The following is a 19,825-nucleotide window of genomic DNA, read 5'->3' as shown; positions in this document are numbered from 1 at the left end:
CAGAATATTCTTCTCTTTGTTAGCCCCTGTGTGCTTTGCACTGAAGTTGAGGACAGCATCCACAGGTTGATGCAGCTAGTCATGCTGTTGAAGGTTTACTGAAAGGGCTTATGTCCTAAAACCTCCAACATACTCCCTTTCCTCTAAAATAATCTAGGGCTGATAGCAACTTCATTTTAGGGTTTGATGAAATCAAGTATTGGTTCTTTGCAATTCCTGTCACTGAGGCAATTCCTTAAGGTAATAAAAGGTACAAATATTTTTACTATTGGCAAATGTATATTGCTTCTTCACCAAATATCTAAATGCAGAAAAACCAAAAACATCCTCTGTTTCAGGTCGTTCACACAAAGCACTGGGAGGGGATTTATAGCTACACAGTTACAAATTATGAATGTGCACGCACTCAACAACTACACCCTGTTGATTTGCTAGTTAGTTTTTTTATTGCTGGCTTTTTGCGCTGCTCTACAGGAGACTGGCTGCAGATTTGGCTGCTACTCAGAGTGAGGAGTCACCAGGGATGTTGTTCCTATTCAGAAATGCACATGGTAGATCAAAGACAAAGATTGCAAACTTGTATATTAAAAGCCATACATTACCCACACAATGAAAACCTGCCTCCCACTCCACATGGGAGGCTTGGGGCTGAGTGTGAACGGCGGATGCTCAGGTTGGAGGCAGTGAAGGGAAGAACAGAGCTGCCTAATTACCCAATGTGGTGCTTTCTGGTCCCCTCTGAAGAGTGCTAAGGATTCCCTCAAAGGGCGCCAAATGAAGTATGTATGGAAGGAATGGAATGGAGGGCAGGCTTGGGACTGTTCCCATGTCTCCAACTTGGTACTTCTGCTTTTGCATACTCTACACGTTACACTTCTAAATGTGATTTCTTTTGAACAAAAGAAGCCCCTAACACTTGACATGGACCAAAAAGCTTCACTCTGGGGCAGAAGTTAGTGGTGTGGAATAGGGTTAGGTATGCTCTGACACTTGCTTTTCAGAGCAGTGAAACTGGGCAGAGTTGTGTGACTTCTAGTTTCATTTTGTGTAAGATTTATGCTTATTCTGGGTATTCAGAACCAGCTAGTAGCTGCAGAGTGTTTCCTTCAGGTGCCTGTCTAGATCTGTGCACTCGATTCCCTTCCTCTGACTCCTAGCACAGGGTGAAAGACAGTTGGTAGAAAAGGACTGGCATCTCTCCTCATCCTTTCGCATGCATCCTGCAGCAAGAACAGGAGGATGGTACCCCCACCTGTCTAGCCTATGGTATGATGCTAATGCTTATAATCCCAAAGACATCTACCAATATCCTAGAACCTTTTTTCCCTTAAGCTGTGGCTGAACCATTGCATGAAGCTCCAAGATGAACATGATGAGAGTTTTCCTGATGTTTCATCCCAAGTTGGTCCAGAATTTTCTCTGTACCTTGGTTTCTGTTCTTGTATCCCTGTATATAGCAAAGGAATGCCCTGTACACTGTGACCCTTAGCATCCCTGTTAATTTACTGGTGAAATTATTCTTCTCTCTCAATTAACTTAGTCTTCTTTCTAGTGTCGATCCTATACCATCCGTCTATACACTGCCAGAGGCTCTAGGTACACACCTATGTGGATGAGATGCAACCTGTGGATTAAGAATCTAAAATCTTGGGTGGAGAAGTACTCTGTCTACCCCACCACATCTACACCTGTACAGTTCAAGGACTGCTTTGGGACCATTAATACCAGGTGAGCATGTTCAGAATCTAGGGCTAGAACTGCATGAGTCAAGTTCTAAAACCCAGGGGAGCCACCCAGTTTTTGCTTCAAAGCAAAGCACATTGAACAAAGACACTTTTATGCACACACTTGGTGATGGATCTACTTGCCAGTACGGTAGTGACATAACAGGCTGGTAATCAGAAGTTCTCACGTATGACTTAAGTTAAAAGTGTTACTGTGGTTTAAACATGAAATTTCTTCCATGACCAAGTACTGAGCACTTGGTCTCCAGATGTGTGTGCTATTTCAGGATGTTTAGAAACATTTAAGAGGTGAGGCTTAGTTCAGTAAAGTACAACACTGGGTTAGGTATAAAACTTTATCCTTGAGGGTTAAACCAGGTCTGTCTCTCCCCAGCGGTCCACTTCCTATCCACCTTGTGTTAAAGACTCTCCTCAACCATTCACTCCTGCTGCCTTGCTGCTGCCTAATGGTATGGGGTCAAGTCTTCCTGCTTTACTTTTTTATCCCCCGTTCTTATAAGAAACTTAGCTTAAAATACTCATTGGGCTACATACACCCTATGAGCTACATACATAAGATTCCCTGGAACCATCTCTCCCATTGTCATAATCCAAAGCATTGGCTTCTCTTTTATGGTGCTAGCACCTTCAGAAACATCTCCTTTCTTAGTTGCATCTGTGCACAGGATTTTCTGATCCAAGTCTTTTCACATTTATCTGCTCTGCTCTTTTGATCCAAAATATCATTTTAAATGTTGAACATACAAGTTGTTCTTTTTTCAAGTCATGCTCTGAGGCATTTTGGTCATAGCTATCCAGAAGCAACCAAAACATAGTATTGGTATCAGAGAGTGCAGTTGCTGCTGTGACAAACCTGATCATGTGGTTCATATGTGCTTTGTAAGTGGTTTACAGGAAGAACTCGAAGCTTAAGCAGGGAAAGGCCAGAATACTGGAAGTAGCACCTTGATGGGAAACTTTTGCTAGAATCTTAGAAAAGTAGACTTGCAACTAGAAATACAGACAGAAAGCCAGGCTCATGAGGGTTCAGATAGGAATGAGAACTCTACTGGAAATTAAGCTAGAGATCACATTATTACAATATAGGTCAGAACCTGTTTATACTTTGTTTTTGCCACAATATTCTGCATGAAACTGAATTTGGATTTGAAAGATTAATGTCATAAAGGAAATATGACAGTAACCAGCATTCAGGCTGTGGCGTGGTTATTGCTGGATATTTTTAGCAACATTTAAAATGATATTTTGGACCAAAAGAGCAGAGCAGATAAACTTGAAAAGACTTGGATCAGAGAATCCTGTGCACAGATGCAACTAAGAAAGGAGATGTTTCTGAAGATGCTAGCACCATTTAAGAGAAGCCAATTCTTTGGATAATGACAATGGGAATGATGGTTCCAAGGAATCTTATGAATTATAGATCACAGAAAGACTGCTACAGTCTCAATTGTGCCCCGAACCCTACGCTGAAGGAAGAGTCTCAGAATTCCATACAATATGAATAGCACTAAGCTAGTTCAGAGACCTGAACTCTCTTTGACTCTCAGTTCCCTAGGTCTTATTTGACTTTTTACAAATTGTTTTTAAGGATTAAAGGAGAAGCATGGAAAAAGAGCAGACAAGGACAAGAAAAGAGCTTCTTTCCTGAGGGGGTAGTACAACATGTTCAATTCCACGGATACATACATTGTTTCTCTGTATCATTAACATATATTCTAACATACAATTATAGGGATAGGAGGACCTACAGTTTACATTAGTTCTGTGTTTTGTTTGTTTTGCCTTTCTTATCTTTCTTTCCTTCGTTCCTTCTTTCATTCATTCTTCCCTCCTTTCTCTCTCTTTCTTCCTTCCTTCTTCTTTCTTTCTTTCTTTCTTTTTCTTTCTTTCTTCCTTTCTTTTTCCTTCCTTCCTTCCTTCCTTCCTTCCTTCCTTCCTTCCTTCCTTCCTTCCTTCCTTTCTTCCTTCCTTTCTTATTTCCCATCCAAAAAGACAAATCTTTAACATCAAAAGGAAGAGACATATTAGAATAAACAATTTTCCTGTTCATATTTTATTGTGTTTCTCCTGTGAGTTCTTTGAGGAATCTTACCTTGCTGGAAGGACCTGCTACTTTAGGTTCCAAAAAGCAGAGACCAAGGAAATCATTGAAATTAAAGGGTTTTTGCTGTTTTTATTTTTGTTTTATTTGTTTGTTTGTGTTTGTTTCTGCACCCTTGTGGATACTGGAGTAGAAAAGATCCAGGTCCTGGGCTGGCTTCTCTCTGCCACCAACTGCAGGTGAAACAGTGCTAACAAAGCTCTTCCCTGGGACTCTAGCTAAGAGTGCTTCTAGAGGGCTGGAGAAATGGCTCAGTGGGTAAAGGTGCTTGCTGCCAAGCTTGATGACTTGACTTTAATATGTGATATTACTGAACTAAGTTTCACTAATGGTATCACACACAAAATATGAAACATCACATCGATATTTTTTGATGAAACTGGAAGTGAAAGAAATTAAGAGGGAGATATAGCTGCATAATTGGAGATAGTGAACATCTTTGCTTTATACTTAAGTGCTTTGTATCTGTTTCATTTTCTTCTACTATAAGTTATTACATGACCATAATAATTTAAGCAACTCAGAAGCATAAGTAAACAAAATGTTCCTCATCATATCTGTCAACTAGTTTGTCTGAGAAAATCATGTTAACAGTTTAGGAGGTGTGTTTTGAGACTTTTAATGTTTCTGTAGGGTTACACAAGGGTGTGTCCCCATACAAACATATACACTTATACATGAAGCATATATGTTTATATATAAGAAATGAAAGTATTATACGTATTCTTGCATTACAGTTCCAGTTGTATTTCAATGGTGACTTAGTCCTCCCCATTTAAAATTTTAATTAACACAGAATAACTGTATATATTTATGTAGTACAGTGTGATATATATATAATGTGATTATCAAATCATGGTAATGAGTGTTTCTCAGCAAACATTTGTAGTTATTTTGTGCAAAGGACCTTTGAACTTGTCTTTGCTAACTTTTTTCTTTCTATATATTTTCCTCTTTTTAAAAATTTATTCTTTAATCTATTTTTACAGCCCAGACTTTATCCCCCTCCCAGTTCATCCTACCGTTCCACATCCCACACCTCCTCCTACTAGCCCTGTCTCCAAAAGGATGTCCCCACCTCCTCCCCAACCCACTAGACCATCAACAGTAAGGCAACTGAGATTGTCCACAGAAAGGCACTGTCCCTTCTCAATTCCTCCCAGATCACAGTGGATAGGCATTTTAGCTTACAAAGCCCATTGTCTACATGCTGATTCTCAAACTACAAAGAAGGTTTAAAAAAAAAAAGAGAGAGAGAACCATTAATCTTACATTCAAACTTAGAGCTTCAGGGTTCTGCTCAGTATCATACATTTAGATTTAGGACCTGAATCCAAGGCCCTCACTTCTAGAACAGCCAGTTTGTTTCCAGGAGAAATGATGGGTGCTTTCCCAAGTTACTGGGAATTATCAAGCACAGTCTGCAGGCCTGACTGCCGCTGAATCCTGTGTTTAAACAGAAAATCTAATAAGGCAAGAGGGCACCTGTATTTTCTTAGTGAAAAACCTGCAAATCATTCTTTTGCTGGTTCACTAAATATGGCTGTTCACTTGCCTGCAATTGCTTTGGAGTACTTAATGACTTTATAGTGGCCCTTTCATCATTTATGATCCAATTGGTAATCTGGTCAGTCTTATGTTCCCCCCCCCCCCGTCCCACCCCTTCTCCCCCCCACTCCCCCCACCCCCCACCAGCCTCAAACTTGGAAGACAAGAAAGCCGTGAGAATAGGTTCCATGTCTCTACCACCAGGGTACTAAACTCCCAGAAAATATTGGAGAGTGAAGTCAATGGGTCAGTAGCTAGGGTAGGACAGATCCCCAAATGCAGAGTGTGCATGCCTTCTGGAACTGTGTATAGAACTCAGTAATCATAGGGTTAGCTGGAATGATTTAGTAAAGCCTAACCTGCCTTCCTGCCTTCCTACCTTCCTGCCTAGCCTACCTACCTACCTACCTACCTGCCTGCCTGCCTGCCTGCCTAGTCTGCCTACCTGCCTTCCTGCCTGCCTGCCTAGCCTGCCTCCCTGCCTAGCTTGCCTTCCTGCCTAACCTGCCTGCCTACCTGCCTACCTTCCTGCCTAGCCTGCCTACCTGCCTGCCTGCCTGCCTGCCTAGTCAGCCTACCTACCTTCCTGTCTTCCTACCTAGCCTACCTGCATACCTTCCTGCCTAGCCTGCCTTCCTGCCTTCCTGCCTTCCTGCCTTCCTGCCTGCCTGCCTGCCTGCCTTCCTGCCTGCTTAGTCTGCTTTCCTGCCTAGCCTACCTGCCTGCCTAGCCTGACAGCTCTTTAGACATTTTTCCAAGACAATATAAAATCTAGAATTTCATACAGATTTTCTAGATTTGATCCTCAAATATTAACAGCTAATTCAAGGATTTAAAAAATCTTTACAGACCAAACAAAAATAGGAGCGAACCGAAACCAAATTGTGCAAGGTTTGTGGCTTCTTGTTCACCACCTTTGTTGTTGTTTGTTTGTTCTTTATAATTCTAAGTAAAGGTTAGGAGAAATTTCCAGGACACAGAGATGTGTGCTGAAGCATCTTTATTTCTGAAATGTATTGCATCTTTCACATCTTTGTAAGGGGGACAGAAAGACAGAAAGGGTAACAAACAGCTGGACCTCAGAATGTACAGAACCGCCCCATGCTGCCTGCCTTGGTCTGAGCACTAGAGTCTCTGCTTGTCTTCCTTTTAATCCTCACCCTCTCTCTGTCTGCTGTCTGGTGGATGGAGTACAGATGCAAAGAGTCCCCACAGGCACTTGGAGACTGCCAGCTGCACAGGAGCCAAATGCACATCTGTGTTCACTAGACAACACCACCTCTTATACAAGAAAGTATATCAGAGTCTAAATAAATGAGATGGTGAAAATATCAGAACAACCTTCAACTGGCCATAGATTTAAAAAAATAAATTTCTTATAATCATTGCTATTTCTTTACCTCCCATTAGGAATGGCTCACTTAAGACATAATTCACAAATGTCAAGACAACCAATACAGTTAAGAACTCTCATTTTTAACCATGAAATTAAGTATAAGACCTCCTACATAAGTCAGCATTCTCTGCCTCTGATATCTTTTGCTTTTGCAAGGCAGGTTGGCTCCCTCTTCTTGAACCCTTATAACATCTGCAATGAGGGTCTACAGAGCGCTATCAGAGTTGGACTCTTAAGGTAGGAAGGAAGAAAGGAAAATCCATTTCATCAGAGCATTCTGTGAGTGAGAGACCAAATGTTCTCAGAGTCCAACTGGCAGCCTTGGCCCTGCTGGACTGTGAGTGCTTGATGCTGAATCAGACTGCTCTTCCACTAAGCCAGGAGGAAGGAAGGATCGATTTCCCCCAACTTTTATCCAAGTTTTTTGCTTGCAGAACCGGAGCACTGAGGTCTCACTTCTCTTACTTCGGAAAAGAAAATCACTTTACTTTGCACTACATAGAAAAATGAAGTTTGGGATGTGGGACTGAAAAGCAGCTCCAGAGGAAAGACAAAGAGGTGACAGGCAGTCTGAGTAGTAGGTCTCCTGGGGAGGACACGTCTAGATCTTAGAGCCGACTAGGACAAAATGAGGGCAGAGACAAATCTATTTTTTCCCTCTAGATCACCAAAGGGAACCAATGTAATCTATTTACACGCAATCTCAGGGGAGATGTCTTTAAATAGCTAGCTTGTCACCATCCATTTCTTCATCCTCCATAATCACTCCGGCACTCTCATGCCCGAGCAGAGTCAAACCTGCAAAAACAAAAATGTAGACCTGCAATGACAAACATCCAATTGAAATATCAGGCAGCCCCTGGAGCTCCCAGACTGCTCTCAAAGGCGTGGTGACCCAGAAATGCTTCCGTGTGTGGGGAGAATTAAGTGACCTTATTTGACCTTTGTTGAAGTACTCAAGAGGACTCCATTCTGGACACAAGGGGAAACATAGGCTGCCTTCACCCTTGTGCAGTATGGTAGGATAGAAGGCACAGGGATTTAGGAGGCTAACTGTTTGGGGTTCCAATTTAGCCACTCTTTTAATGTAAATGGGGCAACCTAATGTTTCCTCTAAATGTTCTATTCTCATGTGTAAAATGAAGACACTAATACTTGTTACAAAGAGGCATTGCATCAATTAAATAAGATGTTTGTATCATGCCTAGCAAAAATCCACATCTGCAGGTCAGTGACGTGGCTCAGGAGTAAAGGTGTTTGTCATTAACCCTGATAGCCTGAGATGAATCTCCAGGACCCATAAGGTGGAAGGAGAGAACTATTTCCTGTAAGTTGTCCCCTGAACTCCACAGGCCCATTGTAGCACATGTACAGCTTGCCCTGCCCCCACCATTCATAAATACATATTATAAACAAGTTTAAAGCCACACCGACGATCAACTAAATGATATGCTTTTCCACTTTATTTATTCTATAATTTGCTAGTTTGTTTCTCTTTTGAATGGAACAGTAAGTCTAATAAAATCAACCCTAAAAGCACCAGAGTCCATATTGAGCTCTGAGTGTCTGCTCCCCAGTGTTAGCCCTTCGATGACAGAGCCCCCACATTTCAGAGCAAAGGGAAGGTATTAGAGAGTAGCACATTTCCACACAGTATGGCCACACTTTAGAGCAATTCCTCATTTGAAGATAGAATTAAAATATTTCCATTTTTATAAAATGTAGGTATATTAGATGAATCCTTACTTAGGCAAGGTAGAGTATGAAGTTTTTTGTTGTTTTTTTTTTTTTTACTGGCTTGTGAAATTCAGAAGATTTGACTTAATTTTTTTCTTTTCTTTCTCTTTCTTTCTTCTTTCTCTTTCATTATTCCCTCTCTCACTCCTTGCTTTCTTGCCTCTTTTCTTTCTTTGTATCATTTTTCAGAGCTGACCAGTTCAGAAAAGGCCAGCAAAGGAGACTTTATTGATGCTGTCCATTCATGAAAGTAGGGCCACTTTAATAAATGACAAGTGAGCCTGGGTAATTTCTGTCCGTTCCCTCTCCCCAGCCGTGCTTCCCAACACAGCTTTGCATGGTCTGTCTCCATTCCTCTCATTAGAGATTTTCCAGTCCACGCAGCACTTCCTAAAGCTCTCAGCTTGTGGACTGGAAGCTGTACTCCACACGGGGTCTTTCTACAACATTGGCCTCCACTCAACGGCAACAAATTAATGAAAACTATGAGTGAATCTTAATGACTATTCATTTGATTCAATTTCTAGTTTGTTTATATTTTTAACCAATTAGCTAGTATTTATTGGAGGAGAAAAACAATTTCAAGTCTGGCTAAAGCTAAGGCTTTTGCATAAATCACTTATAAAGCACAGTTGGAGATACTTTCTCTTATAACAGCTGCATAGAGTTCCATTTTTCTTTAGAATTAAAACTAGTATCCCAGGAGCATGTAGAATTAGCTATGTTGATGGGTCAAACTTTCCCTTCCTTCCTCCTCGGGTATATCTTTACATTAAGTCAAATTTTGGGTAATTTACAATAGGCAGAAATCTTTACATTTTTATGATCAGCAACTTTCTAGTTATTTTGGGTGTCCTTGAAATATAGTCCATAAAAATCTGGGCCAGAAGGTGGAAGGAGGCCTGGGACAGCGAGAATAGCAGGAGCATATTAAATGGTAAAGGCTGGGCCTTCCTGAAGTGGGACAAGCTGCCCACAGGGGCACAGAACATCATTTAATGTGCAGGATGAACTCGAATTTTCTGTCAACACAGGTCAACCTCAGTTGTAATATTTTCTAAGAGAATAATAAGGGATATATTGTGTTTGGGCTGTTAACAGGGCTCCCAGTTGCTACTGATGTCTGGAGGTGGTGGAACTGTTTGGACACAGGGCCTATCTTGCAGGAAGTGAGCTCACTGATCTTTGGGGGATTGCACTTGAAAGACATTAGCATCCCATCCCCATCCTACATTTCTGTTTTCTTTTCAAGCCACTTCAAGATGAAGTGCTTTGTTCTACCATGTACCTCATTTTGCCATGTTTTGTCCTGCCACTGGCTCAGAGGCAACAAAGCCAAGCAACTATGAACTAAAGCTCTGAAAATGTAAGGCAAACAAAAGTTTCCTCTCTTTAAGTTGATTTTCTCCAGTGTTTTTGTCACAGTATTGGAAGGATGCCCATTACAGAAACTCAATGTAGTGTTGATTTTTTGGGTACCCTGTTCAGAGATCCCCACCTAGAGATGGGCTCCTGCTACCACCGTCTCTCCTGTCCTTGTCACTTCGAGCATTTGAGAACAGTTTGAGCAACACTGATGGGATCTGTCTTTCTCCTGGTCTCTGTTGTTCTGAGGAGTCAGAACTGTGTCTCTGAGGGGAGGGAAGGGAGACATCAAAGCCAAAGCAGTCACCACTTAGGGGCTCACTCAACCCACCCAAGTCTCAGCTTATCTAATTGGGAAATTAATTTGCATTTCTTCAAGGGCTTGATGCTGTGAGATAGACTTGGGCCTGCAGTCTCTTTATCCTTTTAATTTTTCATGTGTATAAATGCAAGTGAGTCTACATGTGCGCAGGTACATGTGTACATGTGTGTGTGTGTGTGTGTGTGTGTGTGTGTGTATGTGTGTGTGTAGAGGCAAGATATCTTAATCTGAAGCTCAACAACTCAGTCAGGCTAGCTAGCCTGCCTTTGGAATCCTGTGCCTTTACTTCATGAGCCCTGGGGATACAGGCTCCATGTCTACAACCAGACAAAAAAGCACGGTCTGGAGATCTAAACTGGAGCCCTTCACTTTATCCACTGAGCCATCTTCTAAGATCAGTCCTTCCTTCTATAGTTCTCCAACAATATCATGTAGACCCTCTGCTAAAATCATGGTTTGCAGGATAGGAATCATTGAGCAACAGTCACATTCTGGCATTCCCACACATCCATCATCTAGAAGAAGGCTCAGACATAGTAAAGATCATAGTAAAAATCTAAAAAATTCTTTCTTTCTATCTGTATAGAGCAGAATTTAGAGTTTAGGGAACTTGGATGCTTGTGAGGTGTTAGCATGTTGGGCCGAGAAATCTTGGTGTTGGGCCAAGATTTCTAGTCCTGGGTCTTTGTGGGGTGCTCAGAATGCCAATTCTAAGCAAGATTTCACCTAGGCACCATCCAGACCATAGCTATCTGCATTAGGAAGATGTTCCTCAAGCCTTGAGGAGCCTTGACAAAGGTATTTATTACCTGTCCTCATAAACCAAACCAAGGGATTTCCCCGAGCAGAACAAACCCGTGCTGTTTTCAAAGGAGGTACTCTCTTTCCTTTGTGTAAGTGCACTACTTTGATTTCAGACTCCCAACTGTCCTGTTGGTGGTCACTACTACCTGCTGTATTATCCTTATTTTGCTTGGATCTTTTTTGCCTCCAATGTAGACTAAGTACTTCTTTTCTCTTCAACAGTTGTTGGTAAGTGGTGTTTCTGACCAATCACAATCAACACTGCCATGCAGTGAGCCAAGTTCGAACAAAGCCTGGTCCTGGCAGGGAAGCCTTAGAGGACTCCCCACAGAGGCTCCATTCAGGCAATTGGACTTGTCAAATAAGCTCATTAACCTAAGGGAGTGAGATGGTTAGCGTGAGATTTAGACAGGATTGGGAATCCTTGTCCAGTTTCCACTTGCCAAGGGTTAATGAGATATGTCTCTACGGTGTGTTTGCCTGCAAGTTCCTCTCAACAACCTTATTAGAACCAGCATGAGTCTTTCTGAATGCCCGCCAAAAGGCTCCGTCCTCAGCTTAACTAGCACTGTGTTTACTGCCAATTCTTTACTTACTAAAAGATTCCAGAAATAAAGCGCCTTAGCTAAGACCTTAAGAGAATCCGGGGCCAGGCAGCGATGTTTGCTACTGAAGGTCCTTATGGCAAAGCTTCCTCAAGAAACTTCCCTAAGTCTGCAGTCATAGTCTGACTGTGATTCTACTTGCCTCAATGTCCCAGGGACAAGGACAATTCCTTGTGTGCGTGTGTGTGTGTGTGTGTGTGTGTGTGTGTGTGTGTGTATGTGTGTGTGATCTGACATGTATTAAGATACCTATTGATGTGTATCTTTTCTATCTCCCTCCATCTCTGTTTTATGTCTTGAAAATTGATCCGCACAATTTGGGGAATCATCCATGAACTCTAACATGCACAATTCATGTAAGGTAGGGAAGCAGGAATTTCACCTTTTCTCAAGATCCTACCTATATTTGTTTCACTGGCTGAGTGAATTCTCAGCCAGGTCTGCTGAAGTAGCAGTTGTTTCTCGGCCTTTTTCTCCCCCAGATCCCTAGGGAACTACCAATGACGAAAACCCCAGAAAGCAGCAGTATGTATACTCTTCCCCTGGGCACGTGAGTGCCACACAGCTTGCTGCACCAGGACACAGGGCATGCCCCTTGCACCTCCAGATGGCAAGGCTCCAAGCTGCTCCCTTCCCTCCTGTGAACGTTCTATACCAGCTTTGTTTTTTTCTTACCTGCAACAAAGGGAGGCACGTGCAGGGCAGGTGTGTCTTTTCTCCTTGGCCTTTTCTGTTCCATGTCAGTGTTATGAAGAGCTGGGCCTGTTTTGCTCTTTGGGATTCTCTCTTGAACATCATATCTTTTAATTAAGTCTTCTGAAATCACACCTGCATGGTCAGAGGAGCAGAAAGAGGAACAGGGTCAAGTCGTCAAAGTTGCTGATCCCAATGCTGAAGTATTGTGCATAGGTGCATTGTGGGCAGGTACCTGGAGAAGGCAAATGGTGTAGCTTTCAAACTTCCTGATGCCACCCCATGCCTACTGGATGTAGATGCTCATGGTAACTTTGGAAGCTTGTGGGGACTTACTTCCCCACGTGGTGATGATGTCAGGTCTCATGGGCCTGCCATTGCAGCCTCACTCACAGAGCAGCATTTCTCTCCCCTTACCTGGTATGAAAGGCGGGATATGCAATGCTGGTGTATCTTTCCTTCTGGGTTTCTTTTGATCTGACTCAACATTCAGAGTGGCCTGTACATTCTTCCCCTTTCTTGGCTTCTTTTGGAGGTCACAGTCCTTAATGAACTGGTCTGAAAGGTCATCTGATTTCAAAGAGGAAGTGGGTTGAAAGAGGAAAGGGAATAACACAATTGAGTCTTGAGTCACTACTGGTTGTTTTTTTTGTTTTTTGTTTTTTTTATTCGATATAATTTATTTACATTTCAAATGATTTCCCCTTTTCTAGCCCCCCCACTCCCCAAAAGTCCCATAAGCCCCCTTTTCTTCCCCTGTCCTCCCTCCCACCCTTTCCCACTTCCCCGTTCTGGTTTTGCCGAATACTGTTTCACTGAGTCTTTCCAGAACCAGGGGCCACTCCTCCTTTCTTCTTGTATCTCATTTGATGTGTGGATTATGTTTTGGGTATTCCAGTTTTCTAGGTTAATAACCACTTATTAGTGAGTGCATACCATGATTCACCTTTTGAGTCTGGGTTACCTCAGTTAGTATGATGTTCTCTAGCTCCATCCATTTGCCTAAGAATTTCATGAATTCATTGTTTCTAATGGCTGAAAAATGCTCAACTTCATTAGTCATTAGGGAAATGCAAATCAAAACAACCCTAAGATTTCATCTTACACCAGTCAGAATGGCTAAGATTAAAAATTCAGAAGACAGCAGGTGTTGGAGAGGGTGTGGAGAAAGAGGAACACTCCTCCACTGCTGGTGGGGTTGCAAATTGGTACAACCACTCTGGAAAGCAGTCTGGCGGTTCCTCCGAAAACTGGGCACCTCACTTCCAGAAGATCCTGCTATACCACTCCTGGGCATATATCCAGAGGATTCCCCACCATGTAATAAGGATACATGCTCTACTATGTTCATAGCAGCCCTATTTATAATTGCCAGATGCTGGAAAGAACCCAGGTATCCCTCAACAGAAGAGTGGATGCAAAAAATGTGGTATATCTACACAATGGAGTACTGGTTGGTTTTTAACCACATTTGATGTTAGGGATAGAGGTCATTTGGACAGAAAAGTGCTTATTTTTATCACATCAACGGAAGATTCAAATACACTTGCATATGTTTGTATATAAAATAGAAAATTAGAATTCAGTAAATCTTAAAAAATGTTTAGCATTTATTTTTGTTTTATATGCGTGGGTGTTTTGCTTGCATGTATGGCTGTGCATGCAATTCCTGGAGAGACCAGAAAAGGGCACTGGTATCTTCTGTTGGGAGTTCTAGATGATCCTAATTGTTAGGTGTTGGCTGACCAGTGAACTTAACCATGAGCCATCTCTCCAGCCCCCTGATAAAACTTTAAATTTAGAGAAATCTGGAGAGTTATTAAAGCAAAGACAAGCAGAAAAATGTGACCAGACTTGAGCTGAATTTCTGTAGGAACAGTAGGTTCACTGTTCAGCCTCTTGCTCAAGAATCATTTTCCTTAAATGCCCACAAGGCCAGGGTGATATATGCTCTGAGATCCTGGTTCATTTCACTAGGGTATAGGATATGAATCTCTTGATTTACCTCTGTGGGTTGCTGACTCCTCTTGAAAAGCCCCCACTCAGACTTCAGCATCTACTTTCCTCTCTGCCCCATGTTTCTCCAAGTCACCTCTTTATAAAGTTATAAAATTATAATGTTGTTTTCTGTCTGATCTCACTTTTCACAGCCACATTTACTAGACCCTGTACAGCCCAGCTTCTACATCATCAGAGGCTTTCATAGGTGATGACTCCAGACCAATCACTTGGCTCCTGAAAGCCTTGTCTAGCCTGCATCTTAAAACCAGGCATCTTTGTCTGCTCTGCTCTGCTCCAAGTTGCTTGCATTTCTCTGCCATTGCTCAAGCCCTGATCCATTGTTCTGAAATGATTAATCCCTGTAGTTTCCTGCTCCAGACAGAGTCTTCAAGGAGACAAAGATCACACAGTTTTTGGAATTTTGTTCTTAATTGCATCTCTCTCCAACAAATGTGCTCTAAATGCAAGTTGAACTAACTCTGCTCTGACTTCACATCCTTAGTCTCCCATTTGCTGATTCTGAAAACTCAGGACTTCATTTCTAGACCCATTGATATTGTCTCCAGTGTTTAAATGGAGGTGACATCTAATCAGTGTGCGTGTGTTTTGCATATCTGATACATGTCACCTGCTCAGGATCTCACCCACCATGCCATCTCTCAGCCTAAGCTGTCAGAAGATCTGCAGGAAGCCCCAATGTTGTTGGTCTGTCAGTCTTTGTTAACCCCAGCCCTGACTATTCTTTCTAATTTCTTGAATGTTAATAGCATTTTTGCTCAGATAATATTTTAAAGAGTGATGTCAGTATTACTTCTGATATTACTTTGGTTTTTTGTAAAAAATCATTTTAACAGCTAAGAGTGCATGTTTGTTCAATATGTCTTTGAATGAATGGACTCAAATAGGCTTAATGTAAAGAGCTATTCTATTATGAATCTACAAGAGATTATTTTCTCTAAAATCTCATAGCTGTGGCCTGGATACAATCTGGGTATTTCTATAAATATGAAAAAGAATATGGGGAATTTAAAGGTTGATTTGATTTAACATTTCAGTACTTCTCCTCCCCTCTTGTTTTTTTTCCTTGTTTGCCTTCTTTCCTTCTCTCTCTCCCTTCTACCCCAAGAACTCTCTGTGTAGCCCAGGCTGGCCTTGAACTTGTGACATTTCTGCCCCACTCTCCTAAGTGCTGGAATTTTACATGTGTGTGGTTATTTATACTTGGCTCTCACTTTTCTTTTTTTTATATATATTTCTTTGGAGAAATGCTAGGATAAATTACTTTAAAATATCGAGGACTAAATATGTAAACTTTTCAATTCAATTTTGTGGATCCAGATATACCCCAAATCATTCATTATTCCATCCAGACAACATTTTTTAACTACCTATTATCTGTCAAATCATTTATTAGATCCTAGAAATAAAATGGTAAGAAATTATTTTTTTTTGCCTCCAAGTTGCTCGTAGTCTTATAGAGTTCTCCCTCATAGTTCACATGGTAAGAAATTATTTTTTTTTGCCTCCAAGTTGCTCGTAGTCTTATAGAGTTCTCCCTCATAGTTCACATGTTTAGAAAAGTTACACTAGAAACATTTAGTAACCACTTACAATGTGTGTTCATCATCAGCCGTAACCATATAAAAACATAAGGGAAAACCCTACCTGTCAAGGTTCTCTTCGGTGACACTGAAAAGTCAGCTTTTCCATTAAATGGAAGACATTGATAGTGTTACCAGCAGCCTCAATCTAATCAATAGTTATCGAGTATCCACTCTCTGACGGCCCTGGGCTGTGTGAAGCTCACCAGTAGATGAAAAGCACAGGGAGATTGCCCTGGTTTGTCTGCACATGCGTGCTCTTCCAGCTTCTCAGCGCCAGTTTTGTTTCGCCAGTTGTTCAATATTCATCCCATTCCTGGACAAAGGACCTCATTTAAGCCCCCCACAAAACCCGTGGTTGTTCTACTTTCATCTCCTGTTTGCAGATGTGAACAGGTTATTGATAAGGATCAAGCTAAGTCTTAGAGCTATTCAGCTCGGTTGTCAGCCTGGCAGACACTGTAATTCTTCAAAGTTGTTACCACATACTGGCTTATTACCCTTCCCCATGTTAGATGCACTATAGGTATTGATTGACTGATGGTGCGAAAGATGGGTGCTGCTCAGCTGTGGGGTCCCTGAAGGCATAGCTTGCATATGAATCTGTTAGGGGTGGGCTACCATCCAAACCCAAGGTGCTACTCGGCACCTAGAGCAGAGAGCGAGACATTTGTTTCAATTTTGACTTTCATTTCAATTGTAATTTTCCCTATTTTTTGGAGGAATCCTGAACATAAAATATCTTGAAGGCAGTCGAGGAGAGAGGAGATGAGGGGAGCCATAGCCAGATGAGGCATTAACAAAGACGATGAATATGCAAGAGGCCCATCCATCAAAAGTCTGAGTGTCTCATTTTTAGAAATGGATAGAGGCAGAAATGTTTTTGGTGTTTTCATTACAAAGGTTATGCAAAAAGTCAGTTCTGGAAAGGAAACAGATTGACAATAAAGCAGAAAGGGGCTATTTAAAATTCTGTCTTGATAGGCAAAGAGAGATATTTGAAATATTTTATTGGCACCGCACATGGGGTTTAAGTGTGCTGGAAAATACTGGAAACAAGCTATATTGCCACATTCCATTTATTGCCTCAAAAATGCTCTGCCTGGGATTCAGATCCAAAACACTGCCTCTCTCTCCCTCTCCCTTTCTCTCTCTCTCTCTCTTTCTCTCTCTCTCCCTCCACACCTCTCCCCCCCCCCTCTCTCTCATGAACTTCTCTCCAGTACTTCAGCTAATATTTACATGGCAGACCCCACAGACCCATGGCTATTTGCCTGTCCATCTGGTGTAGACTGTCACCAGAAGGCACCAGCTATCGGATTTCAGGGGCCTTTCTCTCAGGCCTTTCCTGAAAGCAGTATGGCAGAGAGCCCTCCTGTGGCTTACAGGACAGACGTTCCAGATGGAGCACTTACCTGAGGGGCTGCAGTGAGGATCAAGCTGGTCTAGTATGTCTTCTGAAAGCTCCAGAGGTTGAACGGGCTCAGTGGTCATCATCTCAGTGGACATCCTTGGGGGGGACAGAGAGAGAGAGAGAGGGAGGAAAGAGAATCCAGGCACTGGAGAAGTTAAAAAAGTACCTAGGTAAGTATACCTTCTGTTCATTCATTCACTTGTTTATTTAATAAATACATTAAATATCAAGTGATTATTATTACAGATCCCATCTTAATCCTATTTTTCATGTATTCTTCTTATAGTTTATTGCTAAATTTAAAATGTAAGACAAAATAAAGTAAACACACACAAACACACATAAACATACACACATACACACGGTCATCTCTCCCTGTTAGAAAGTGCTGTGTGTCAAAACTTAATTATTTGCCTATTTAAGGGTTCATGAAGCTAATCAAGTTTGAATTAGAAATGAATTGGCTAAGAGTTAAAGAAAACATCAAGCATCTATCCTGTGCATTTTCTGTGCTGAGTTCTATAGCGTATGATTATATCTAAGGAACAAATGAGGAACAGGAGTGCACAAGTTCACTCTATTTAGTTGTCACACATCGTCTTAGTTAAGTTTAGATTAAAATCTAGTCATAATGAATTCTTGGCACTTTAGTCTTTTAAAAATAAAGAAAATTCTCTGAACCCAGAGTTAACTAGGGCTCTTCGGTCCTCACAACTGGAACTTATAAAATAACTCAGCTGCCTCTTCATGACATGTCCTGTGAGGACAGCAGGTACATAGAGAGGAAAATCCTGATCTTTGTCAACATTTCTATTACTTTCTTAGGGATCCTGACATAAAAGCAAGTTCCTTCCTGTCCCTGGATACCTGTCTTTCCTAGAACACAAATGCAAGCTCTTTTCCGGTGATTAGTTACAGTCTTTTCCAGAAATGAAATTCTGAATGGACATATGACAAGTATGGATGAGAAATTCATTAGCTGAGGTTTCCGAGAAAAACTTCATTAGAGTCTATTCCTTGTGTTCCCTTCTGATAATTTATGGCTGGTGTCTGTAATAGCAAGGGTATGGGCAAAGAGAAACAAACAAGGTCAAAATGACAAAGCTGGTACTCTTCTCATGAGATTCTTGTTCCTGCACTAGGCAGAGGAAGCACAGACCATTCACAGTGACAGTTCAGGAGCGCAGACTGAGCTAACTCCTTTGCTTTGAAGACTAAGTCACTGTTCCCTGGAAAGACTGAGGGATTCTCCCCCACCAGCTGAGATCATTACAGAGCAGATGGGCCATTAGCTGATCACTTGAGCCTGGCTTTTAGTGTCACTCTTAGCAAACTGATTGTGTGAGTGACTTCAGCGGACATTCAGTTTAGACCATTGTTCCTAGTGACTGGGTATAGTCTGCCAACTCCCTGGAACCATAAGGAAGTGTGTTGTAACCATCCATAGACTATCTGCTTGTGCCAGTAGTTTTGAAAAGGAGAATGTCACCCAGGAAGACTGAGCTGGATGCTAAGGGCTGCAGGAAATGTGATAGACTCAACATGGTCCTAGATAATGAAACTTCCTCCTCTCTTCAGTGTCACAGGTGTTTAAAATCACCCACAGTGATCTGCTATAACCATCCATCCTCAAAACAAAGTGAAGTTTATGGAGTTTAAACTGACCTACCCGTAGTCACGTTTTCACACCCAGAATCATGGCAGAGATCCGGGCCCTGAGTACGCACTTTCTAGGTTGCTCTGGGCTGCTACCCTTCTCCCCTGCAACCTAAAGCAAACTACTCCCTATACTGGGATTGCATCTCCTGTGAGCCCAGTACTTGATGTTTTTTTTACTTTGAACCTAAGTTATCAAGCCAAAGAGACCTGAAGAAATAACACCTTCCCCATAGAGTTCCTGCGAAGATGAAGTTGTATATCGCCTCATGTTTAACACATTAAAGGTGCTTTCTATTGGATAGTTATTGTTCTGTACCATTGCTTGTGACAGTTGATGAGGAGCATCTGAATAACTGAAAAATCCCAAGAAACAGTAGAGACTTCTCTTATGTAGATGTTGAGCTGGGTAGAACCTTCCTTCATCTGAGATAAATCTTATCAGCCATGGATAACAACAGGAAGGACTCCCCACTGCCAGTGAGGCATCAGCTGGAGATGTCAGGATCCCCTGGACAGGCTGGGGCAGCCAATGCCTCAGCCCATGTCTGATGAGGGAGGGCTCCTCTCAAAGATAAATCATAGTTTTTTCATAGAGGAAACAATTCTATTTTAAGTTAGTGTGATTGAAATCCAGCTATGGTGGAATAGAGCACTGTTTGAGAGGAGGGACTGGGAGACTTGTTTTCTGAGCTGGGATTTTATATTGCGACAATATCAAAAGTGTTTGACAGAGGCATGTTTTGACAGGGGATTACAAGACTCTTTAATCTAGGGTGATGTCATTTTGACAGTCCTGTCATGAAATCTTCAAAGAAAACAAAGAACAGTGATGAT

The 19,825-nt window shown here is 41.7% G+C and overlaps 1 protein-coding gene across 1 annotated transcript; it reads right to left on the bottom strand.

The window, feature by feature from the left end:
• Positions 1-7,493: 7,493 nt before the first annotated feature.
• On the bottom strand, positions 7,494-17,427 carry Ppp1r17 (protein phosphatase 1 regulatory subunit 17). The gene is made up of 4 exons (XM_052172549.1): positions 17,334-17,427; positions 12,734-12,886; positions 12,299-12,451; positions 7,494-7,588 (listed from the first exon to the last, which is right to left on the bottom strand). The coding sequence occupies exons 1-4, from the start codon at positions 17,425-17,427 to the stop codon at positions 7,509-7,511; spliced, it is 480 nt and encodes a 159-aa protein (XP_052028509.1). The 3' UTR covers positions 7,494-7,508.
• Between the last annotated feature and the right edge of the window lie 2,398 nt (positions 17,428-19,825).

Source organism: Apodemus sylvaticus, chromosome 2 (assembly GCF_947179515.1).
Source record: "Apodemus sylvaticus chromosome 2, mApoSyl1.1, whole genome shotgun sequence".
Taxonomy (NCBI): domain Eukaryota; kingdom Metazoa; phylum Chordata; class Mammalia; order Rodentia; family Muridae; genus Apodemus; species Apodemus sylvaticus.
The sequence above is the reverse complement of the archived record's forward strand: the minus strand, read 5'-3'. Positions and strand labels throughout refer to the sequence as shown.